Source organism: Scaptodrosophila lebanonensis, unplaced genomic scaffold, assembly GCF_003285725.1.
Source record: "Scaptodrosophila lebanonensis strain 11010-0011.00,11010-0021.00 unplaced genomic scaffold, SlebRS2 tig00000142-arrow-arrow-pilon, whole genome shotgun sequence".
Classification (NCBI taxonomy): domain Eukaryota; kingdom Metazoa; phylum Arthropoda; class Insecta; order Diptera; family Drosophilidae; genus Scaptodrosophila; species Scaptodrosophila lebanonensis.
Window position 1 is genome coordinate 877,182 of NW_022060589.1, and position 11,372 is coordinate 888,553.

Consider the following 11,372-nt stretch of genomic DNA (forward strand, 5'->3'; position numbering starts at 1 on the left):
AAAGTCCGATTAAGAGCCAGGAAATAATACCCTTGGAGCTCATGACAGCCCCCAGAAAGCATATAAATAAATCGATATAGCCATGTCCGTCTATATGAGTGCAAGGATCAGGCCAAGTAAAAGAGCTACTAAACCCAAACAAAGGCTTGATATAACTGTAGGGACAAAATTGTTTTAATAAGTCAGTTAAGGAACCCAAGGTTTTTTAATTTTTATTTGAAATTTTTCTTTTAAAATAACAACACAGAAGGTGTTGTTCATAAATGTTTAATTAAGTGAGATAAGCAATCCAAGTTTTAATATTTTTTGTTTTGAAAATTTGATGTTAAAATAACAAAGCCAGATTTCAAAAAAAACTGATTAACTTTGTTTAGTCAAGACGGTGTCCAAATTTTGTGTTCTAGAGCCGATTTCATAAATGTTTAAATAAGTGCGATAAGCAATCCAAGTTTTAATATTTTTTGTTTTGAAAATTTGATGTTCAAATAACAAAGCCATATTTCAAACAACTGATTTACTTTGTTTAGTCCAAATTGTTTGTCCTAGAGCCGCTTTTATTGGAGTAACCCAGTAATCTAGGCCTAAATTTAATTTTTAGTTCAGTAAACGTCATATTTCCAACCAAACCTCTCTACACTTTGGCTTTCATTTTGGGATCAGAGTTGGAAACCATGCCGTGGGTAGTCCTAGCCATGGTGTGCATGGCCACAATGCTGGGCTATTGCGTGTGGTACGACTATCAACGACGCATGGATCCCAACTATAGGCGAAAAGTGCACGAGCGTCGCAACTGCAGTAATACTGATAATGGCCCGGAAGATGAACCATTGGAGTCGTGTTCGGTGGAAGAATGTGCCGCCACATATGAGGAGCAGATGACTGAGGTGATTGAGGAACCGGAACGCAGATGGCCGGCATTCGATTACGCCGCTCTGGAGAGCTACTTTCGGCAAGAGCTGATGCTGGGAGAGGCGCTCTGTAGCAGCTACAACTATACGGATGGTGTTACCCACTATGCCAATGCCTTGCTCGTCACCATGGAACCTCTGCGACTGCTCAATGTGCTGGAGGAGATGTTGCCGCCCCGGGTATTCTCGATGCTGATGCATCGAATAAAGCATATACAGAAACAGAAGAGGCGACTGAGCAGCAACTACGGAGAGTTCTATGACTGCGACTCGGACTCCCTGGATGGCTATGAAAACTTGGCGATGGCCTGGCATGAAACGGCTGGCTATTGACCAAGAAAGTAGTCAGTCAGCCAAATTCTCAGTATCTCCTTCGACGGAGCAACAGAACCAACAACAACAACAACAACCAGTCCGGTCAACAGCTGGCGGCTACAAAAACGCAAGCAACAACAGCCAAGACACGTGCAGTCTATAAAAGGATTCAATATTGAAATTAATTCACAATAGGGCTAAGAAATGGGTGGCAAAAAAAAAGAAATAATAGCGAGGCAAATGAATTACGATAAGCAGCAGGCAGGCTACAGTAAATAATAATAGCAACAAACGCCCCTTCGAGTACAAAAGTAGAAAGGCAACCGAAAGGGGTGCAGAATTACACCGAAATTAAAAATGGGAAAACAAAACATTGGACTTGACTGGAGCACAAAACCTTAGCCAAGTTTATGGCGACCAAGTTAAGGCGACTTGGATGTGCACTGCAGGCAGCCATTAAAAAGTCTTTATGCTAAGTAGTGCCCTCAATCGGAGAGAGAAGAATTACAGAAATTTGTCAATTCTGCAGCTAAGAGAGAATTGTAAGAAAAAAACTCTTTTCAAAGGTGAAAGAGTGAGTGGGAGAGGGGGACGGGGGGAGTTTGTTGGGAGAGAAAGGGAATAAAACGGACAAAGACAGTGAATAGACAATCTTATCTCAGTAATTATGAGTCTTTATATCACTAGCTCTAGGAAAAAAGTGCCAAACCAAACGATCGCATCAACCAACCAAAGAACCTTCTTAGCTTAGCCAAAAAGCTGAGAGCCAAGAGAGTTTAATAACCAGCCAATAAGAGAATGTCTCATGCCTTAACTGAGATTAGTTAAACGTTTCATACTTGTTTAAAAATTTAGCCCTAAACTTAACTGAGATTAGTTAAGCGATTAACACTCAGTTGAAGCGTGAGAAGACATTCGTCTTCTTAGGATAGCCAAGCTGCAGTTGTAACTAGAAAAGCGATCCTGTCTTGACTGAGAAACGTGAGCCTTAGAAAGATTTAACTTCTGGCAATCGAACTAGCCATCGTGCCAATTGTAGCGCCCGCCCAATGGGCTAAAGCAAGAAATTATTGAAAGTGTATGAAAATAAAAAAGTGTATGAAAGCAAAACAGCGGCGTACAAATTTGTATTTCCCCCTGTGGCCCACAGTTTGGCGTCTTGGCCGCCGCCTCAGTTTTTAACTACAGTAGCAGACGATGGAGGCGACGGCGACCAGAACAAAAAAAAAAAACAACAACACAAAAACCAAAAAAAAAAAGAAACCAAGACATCGACGTCGGCGTCGGCGTCGGCGTCGACGTCAACATTGTCGGGCGGCATATTGTAGCTTTTGATTTTCTTTAGCAATAACAGCAACAACAACAAGAGCAGCAAGGCGGAGAAAAAGGATACAAAAATTTTATTGTTACACCAGAAAAATAACAACAGCGTACACACACACACACACAGACACAGTGGGTGCCCAACAAGCTGCTTGGAATGGGTTGAGGAGGAGGGGGGTGGGGGAGTGGTGGCTGCAACGCGTCGCATTTTCGGTATGTTTCCGTTTCCGTCGAACTGGGCGAAATTATATAGCAGGCATATCGAAGGCGATTACCAGAGGCAAAGGCACAAAGTTAAAGTTAAAGGAGTAAAAGCAGAAACGAAAAAGTACAGAACCAGCGAATAAAATGAAAGAAATTGAAAGAAAGAAAGGAAATTATAATAATTTTTGCGTGCTGGGCAGCAGCTGGCAGCGCCTTCTTAGTGGCAGAGGCTGAGGGGAGAGAGACGAGTACCTTGTTAAAAAAAAATACAGCAGCAAGAAAAAAAACCAAGCAAATGAATTGTGTGGTGGGGCGAAGGGGGCGGGTGCCGAAGTTTCTGTTTACTTTTTTAATAATGCAGAGCTACAACAACAAAAGCCAGCAAAAGGCAAAGAAATCGAAACAGTTGAGCGAAGGAAAAAAATTCAAATTAAACATTGAACAGTGCAGGAGAAAAGTGGAGTACGATTCTTAGTGGAAGGGAATGGCCGAGCCGCGACGGGACGAGACGAGACGAGACGTAAGATCCAAGTCCAAGACCAAGACCAAGTCCAAGACCAAGGCAACGGCTGTGGCAGCGGCACAAAAAGGCAAACAACAACAAAGCACAGGCGACGCGTTTTCCCTTTTTTCTTTCCCGAGCTTTCTTTGCCTTGTGGCCAGTCTGCCAAACAATCGAAGTGTGGGTCGCCGCTACAATTTACAATTTTTATTACCCAATTTCTGCGAGTCAAATTAAAAATTAATTATACGAGTACACGTACATACACACATACATACATACATACATACTATATATACGAGAGACCGAAAACCAAAGAATAAGAAATAATAATAATATTAAGACGATACAACGTTCAACATTTTGTACATACAAGTACATACAACAACAAGAAGAAGAACAACAACTCAGAGCACGGCAAGATAAACAAAAAATCTTTTGATTTCTCGTTTTTAGTCGTTTCAAATAATTCAATTAAATGACGCCACACAATACTATAATGGGCTGTGTTTGTGGGGGGTGCGGCAAGGCGTTGGAGGCCGCAATTAAAAACTTCCTGATTAAAGCGCAAAAACAAAATGTACTGCGAGGCAAGATCACAAAATTTCAATTAAAACACACACATACACACACAATCAAACAAACAATCGTTGAGCGCAACGAACGCACATACACACGAGTATATAGTACGATATATCGTCCATATATCCGCAGACGAGTATGTACTATATGAGTAAGACTTCAACTTGATTTGAATTGAATTTATGATGCAATTCAAGTGCCAAACCCAAAGCCTCAAAACCCGCATGTCTTTCAGAACATCGACAACCACAGACCTCAGACAAGACACAGGCAGGCAGGCAGGCAGGCAACATCATCATTATCATTATTATCATCATCATCATCATTATCATCATCAGCGACATCAGTGACTAATTGAAGTCGGAGTTGTCGAGACGACGGAGTGTGCTGGAGTGAAGATGATATTTAAACAATTATCTTTATAGGTGATCTATCCAATATAGAACTTCCGCAATTTCAATTGTTCTCGAAATAGATAATGAGACTTTAAATTTCAAAAATTAAGGCAGAAATTGCAAATTGAATAATGAGGAGAAAATAGTATAGACGTTGAAAGCGAAAGGAAAACATGAGTGAATCTTTCAATATTCCTAGACCTCCCAAAGCATATGTTAAAAAAATTAATGGAAATATCAGAAGAATAATAAGGTTTTTATATAATATTCATTTCGGAACGACTCTCAAGAAAAATATGAAGGACCTGACCCTTTTTCCCGCTAGATTACCGTTTTCGATAAAAGCTTAAATAAATAGTAAAGTAAATTTATAAGAATGCTAAATAAACCAAAAAATTATCTCATTAAAAGTGATTTTTACACCGATCGCTCCTATGTCAGCTGTATAAAATAATGATGTATGTTTTAAAATAATCTTATCGTCTAGAACTAGATATCCCTAGCACAACATACCTTCAAATAGGATCTGCCCTGAGAGAAGTGATTGAGATTCGTAGAAGATTCATTCGACAGAAGTTCTTCAGAGATTTAGAAAGAACATAATGCTCTCTGATTATTGCTCTAAGAAAAGATGGTCACACAATAGTGCTTTCGGTTTATAGTTTGAGCAAAACTTTGTTTTTATTTTCAATAATTTTTAACAGACCAATCTTTTATTTGCCACTTTTTGATCTTATCAACAATTCCTTTAGAATATTTCATACGCATCTAAATCATCTACAGGGAGGATACAGGAATAATTTTTAAAATATACTAGTATAGTGCTCTCGGCTATGCAAAACAATTATTTTTGATGATTTTAAAAAAAAACTCTACAATGCCAAATTTGATAATACATATTAATGCAGAAGAACAGAGCTTGGTGGTTTCTACTGCCTTAAATTCTCAGGTCCTGCTCCAACGTTTGAAGGACAACTAATTATAAAGAGCTGTGGCATAATCCAACAACTCTATTTAATATGGACTCGTCGAAAATCTATCTTACTGGTACGACATAGCTGCTCGAATAGGTTGAGAAATCCATTTTTATAATACTTGTACAAGTACGAGTACGGGCAAATGTTCATGCTTGTATGTACAAGTATATCTAAAAACCTTTGTCCACCGATTACCCAATAAGCAAACAAAATTTCTACATACACACGGTCTTTTTTCTGGCATTTGTATCTTTGTTCATTTGTCAACTATTGCCATCTCTTTCGCACCACCTTTCCCCATCTCTGTCTCTGTCTGTGAAACTGAAGCAACCTTTTAAAATTAATCATTACCAAGTAATGCAATAATAATAAAATATTATTATTAACAACCAGTTTTCAGTTAGTATTATTATTACTGTTTTGTTAGCTGACAACGTCGTCGTTGTTGCTTTTGTTGTTGTTGTTGGCTCTATTCGTACGCCTGAGATTTGAACTCGTGTAGCACACATATTTGTATGTATGTACAAAATAAAGTACAGTTTAGATTAAAAGTTTATCTCGGATGTGATGCTTCAGCGCTAGAAGAGGGAGACTTATGGTGTTTTTTACCTTTATTTTATTCTGTCTTTCTCCAATTCCTTTGCTGCCTCTATTTTTTCTCTTATATGCTGCTTCTTTTAACAAAAAGAAAATTGAACTAAAATATTGTTCAGTATTCTCAGCCAATTTTTTTGTGCAATCTGCATTTGGCACGTTGTCCTTTAGTAGTTCATAGTTTGTCCAGTATTCGAAACTATTACTATTATCCTGGTATTTCTTTTTATGTATCATTAATATCTGAACAATCATTTCGAATTCTTCTGCCTTGTAAGACAGTTTTTGCTTGTATTTATGCATATATTTCGAATTCTTCTATCTAAAAAATGTTCATCTTTTCCAACTCTATCCACTATAAATAAAAATGTTATTTTCACAATGCTATTTGCTAAGTATTTCTCTATCTAATTGCAGAAAACTAAAAGTACTTCTTATAAGCCGTGGTTTCATATTAAAGTGAAGGTATTACTTTGTATATAAAATATCTAATGTGATCTATCTAATATCTAATATCTAAAAGTTACGAACTTGGGTGTAATACTTGTACATATGTAGCCAATGGAATTCTTATATACTTGTAAATATATACGTTTTAAAAAAATTAAGAAAGCAAAACATTTTTTCAATAATGTCGGAGAAAACATTTTAATGTATAATAATGTATAATATAATAAATAGTGTTAAAGGACTTCCTTCTTAATTCGTAAATCCCCTTATTATTCAATGCAATCAAAATATACTTACCTGGCAGAAAACAGAGCGTATATATCTTCTACACACATCTCAGTATTTAAGTTCTTATATTTTAAAACTGTAAGTATGCTTTAGAAATACTTGTACAGACTAAGTACGTTTACTTTCTACACTTACTGTGTCCAGTCGACGTCGTCGTCGCCGTCGCTGTCGACGAAAAGTCGACACTTTATGACAACAATTAAGTAATTTTTTAAATACGCTCCGCGCGCTTGCATGTACATACATATGTACATGTATGTATGTATGTATCTGACTTACACTTTTGGCCACATGAAATGTATTTTGTTAGAGGCCCCCCTTGCCACCCTCCGCCCCGCCAATGGGAAGTAAAACAAATACAGACGCTACTCGTATCTCTTGTCATATTACTCAACCAATGCAAGGCGCCTGGCAGCCACTGAGTAGTGAGTAAGAAAAGGCAGCGGCAGCGGCAGCGGCAGAAGCAGAAAACATGTAATAAAACTGCCAAAAATACACGTTAATTACCTTTAAAGGTTTTTCAAATTAAACTCGTAAAAATATTAGTGTTGTGCGTTGGAGCGAGATGGCAATAGACCAAATACCGTTCATGTTCATACAAGTGGAGAGAGAAGAACTTCGTTTGTGTGTAGGGTCCGCTGGGGTCTGTAGACTCCACACACACACAAACACATACCTTTATATGGATATGCATAGGGAGAGGTGTGGGGGGGGGGGGGGAATGGTAAGCGGTGGGTCAACCCCAACTTGCATATATAACGTGTGAAGTTAATTAAACTTGTGTACAAGTTTATTACAAAATATGATTTTTGTTCACACACTGCCTGCGCGCGACAGAGAGACAGAGACTTGAAAGAAAAAGTTCAAATATGGCGGAACAATATGGCGCCGTTTAACAGTTTGAACCTTTCTTTCGCCTCTTCTGATTGTTGTTATTGTTGCTGCTAATGCTACTGCTACTGCACATAAAATTATTGTTACACAATTCACAAGAATCTCGGTTTAATGGTGAGAACCAATCCAAAAGCTGAAACAAGCGTATGGCAGCCATTAACAGAAACCACACAACATCGGGGCCTGGGAAGATCAATATTTGGATATGTTATGTTAACATTATATAGAAATATTTCTGGCAATGAGTATAAAAAATATCTAAAATAAGTATCGCTGCATGCTCTTAGAAATAACTTAAACAACACATTACTATTTTGAACAAAAACAAATCAGCGACAAGGTGATAATTGAATATCTATATATCAGAAATTGTTAGTTGATTTGACAAATCTAAGTAAATATTATCCAACCTAACAAAGGAAAGACCCATTTGGCACTCCATTAATCATTTTTTGGGTCTTCAAATTATTTAAATTGAGCAACTAATCCACTTAAATCGCTCTTGATATATTTTTTATAAAGTAAAATCAATACATACAAATATACTATCTGCGGGACAATCAATCTTAAAAGACCTATAAGATTAGAGCTCCCATATCTATTTGGTAAACTAAATTGAATACATTATCTTATTTGCTGTCGATCCCATATTTATACTCTGTACCCAAAAGCTTAAAGATGTTTATGATGTTAACGGTACATACATTCATACATGTATATGATCAGCAATTCGATCGTCCGTCCGTCTGTTCGTTGGTATGAACCCGTATTACTCTCGAAGCATGACAGCCGTGGATACGAAACTTGGCACGTAGACTTGTCCTATCGATACGCAATAAATATGATTATTACAAACCTCATTTATTTTATATAGCTGTCATAGGACCGATCAGGGCAGAAATCAATGCTAGTGCGCTAACCTCTTTGCTTATAAAGGCATCTTTAGCAAATCTGTTTGTTATGAGTTTTTGTATAATGATTCATGATATTCTGAAGTTTTATCGAAATCGGTGATGTTGCTATTATAGGAACGAACGTTTCAAGAAATCACTCCAACAACTAATAAGATTTGTTTTCATTTCAGTTTAATAACAAAATTAGAAAGCTTAGAAAATTTCAACCCATTTAATATTTAATATATTTTATTTATATTTTAAATTGTATTTACTATTCTTCTCGACTATCTTTATAGATATCTGACGAGTCTATGGATGTTTTCCACACAGTTTCCTTCTTTCTATTCTGTGGAGGGAGCAGAGAATCGAAATTGGCGAGCAGGCTGAAGAAACTGAAAGGATCGTTAAATGAAGACCGTTCGATGGCATCAAAGAAATGGCTTAAACGACAGTTCTAGCCAGAGTGGCGAAGGAGGGACGGTTGGTAGACATCTCCACTGATTCACTTCGTGAATAAAAAACGACAATCACACACACACACACACACACATCTTTGTATATAAGCCCGAGCGCAGAGCGGACAAACACACACACACACACGAATATAGAAAATATACGAGGCCGCACACAAGCACTGACATATAAATATTATTAATAAATGAATTGCATGTTAACAATAAAAGTTAAGAGCAAAGTGAAGGCAAACAAACAAGCTGGCAAGGCGGGGCGGGGCGAGGCAAAGCGAAGCTGGCATGAAAATGAAAATGAAAAGCGGTGAAAAACTTGTGGAAAATTGCGGCAAGGACTACGCGAAGCTGTTGGGTGTTGCATACAAAGTCACGTTGGAAAAAATAAACACACACAGACACACACACTCAGAGTTCGTATGGGGGAGTACGTGTGGATGTACTAGAGTATATATATACATGTATATAGAGAGGTGTATAGCATGGAGAGAGGTGTGTGTGCCGTTCAGTTTTCGGTTTCGGTATCAGGTTCAAGCATACTGCCAACAACAACCGCAAATAGTTGGTAATAATGAAAGAACGAATGAAACGTTTCCCTGCATATACTAGCATACGAAACCAAATAAAGAGAGCAAAAAAAGTAGATTAATATCTCCCTCGAGTCCTTTTAGTCAACTTTTCCATATACCTACCTACATGTGTATGTGTGTGTGTGTGTGTGTGTGGGTGTGTGTGTGCGGCTTTGCATATGAATTGTGTGCATTCCACATGACGTCGTCGATTGCCGCACAATGGGTGAACATCTTTTGAAAGTTTTGAAAAGTTTTAATTGCCATAAACTCCATCAATGCCATCGATAACGCTCCCAAAACAAAGCTGCCCAAACCTACAAGCTGTGTTAAGCGTTTATTTCAACTCAAGGCATCAGTTTTACATTGTTTGTGACAAATCTTTTACAAACATACACACATATGAGTTAATACTTTAATTAAAAACAACATTCAATATTGGGGATCATGAATCAATAGACAGTTCTATTAAATTTGTTTGCAAATACTATATATTGCAACGTTTTGAAAACTTTGCCATGTCATTGGAAATATTTGTGTAACAGTAGCAAAAATCCCCTCTGAATCCACAGCCAATAACATCAAGACTGTTCTTTGAAAGCACTTTAACTTTTTATGTAAAAAGCAAAAACTATTACTATATGTACTATATAATATATTAACATACTATTTATATTTATTTGTGATTAACCAAAAATCCCCTCTGAATCCACAGCCAATAACATCAAGACTGTTCTTTGAAAGCACTTTAACTTTGTATGTAAAAAGGAAAAACTATTACTATACACTATACACAAGTAATAATATATTAACATACTATTTATATTTATTTGTGATTAACTTCTGCTTAAAACTCCAATAGAGAAAGGCTCGATTTAATTGTAAAACAATCATACTACATTGCATTCATCTACAGTATCTCCAAATAATTTATTTATTTAATTTTATTTATCAGATTGAACAAAATTTGTCATTTTTTGGAAAGGAGTCATTGTCACTGCCTTTCAATGGGTTCTTTTTTTTCAAAATCAATCGAGAGTTTAAGAGACACATAAGTATTTAAGATTATTATATATCCTATTGACATATAAGGAAATGGTCTGAAAGATGTGGACTTCTTTGACAAGCTTCTGAGCTCTCAATTGGACAATCAATTAATGATGATATAGATTCTCTAAAATATCTATCTAAGCTTAAGTAAACAATTTAGAAATCAATTTTCAGCATGAGGATCCAAACCAAATGACTGTCGTTTCTTAATAGCTTGACAGTCTACAACTTACTGATCCTGTGCTCTAAATATTCCTCTGCTCTATATACAAAAATAGAAATAGAAAATTAAATTAGTGGTAATGAAATGTAATTTCTCCACCACTGTTTTCGCTTCGCCTACACAATTTTTGGTAAAGAAAACTCGAGTGTGTTTTCACATGCAATGTGGCAGCGGGGCTTTCGTCATATATTGGCGCTATACGAGTGTGTAGTATATATATCTATACGAGTGTGTTTATGTGCAGGCCTGCCCATTATCGTTAGTATTTGTTGTAATACTACAAGTATATGGCCGTAGAGTGGAGTGGAATGGAGTTGAATTTTTCGTATTCGTTTTAAATACGAATTAATTTATGCAAATCGATAAGCCGCAGCACAGAAAACGCAGGGCAACATACACATATAGGAATACACATATATACATATGTACATATGTAAATATGTATGTATGTATATAGTTAAGGTTGAGTGAGCAAAGAACCCGTCCAGTAGGTGGCGCCTCTGCAAACTAGGCAATGATCAAAAGTTAACCTTTTACTTACACCGTGGCTAACTCAACACCCTCAGCAGCAGCAACAGAGCACCAGCAAGAACAACAACAACCCTTAAGTGAGGCGTATGCGTGTCTCAACACCGTATGCTTCACCCTTCCCACCTTCCCACCTTCCCACAGCTACGACTATTTTTCAGAATACAACCCCCACCCCCCGAACAGCACATTGGGCGCTTAATTGAA

At 37.2% G+C, this 11,372-nt stretch overlaps 1 protein-coding gene across 1 annotated transcript; it reads left to right on the forward strand.

The window, feature by feature from the left end:
• Window positions 1-681: 681 nt before the first annotated feature.
• Window positions 682-2,333, forward strand: LOC115629366 (mitochondrial import receptor subunit TOM20 homolog). Its single transcript, XM_030525823.1, has one exon. It carries the CDS (start codon window positions 693-695, stop codon window positions 1,239-1,241), a length of 549 nt encoding a protein of 182 aa, XP_030381683.1. The 5' UTR covers window positions 682-692; the 3' UTR covers window positions 1,242-2,333.
• Window positions 2,334-11,372: the final 9,039 nt, after the last annotated feature.

Coding starts and splice junctions, on each gene's coding strand:
- LOC115629366 (XM_030525823.1), top strand. CDS start 693: ATGGTGTGCATGGCCACAATGCTGGGCTATTGCGTGTGGTACGACTAT.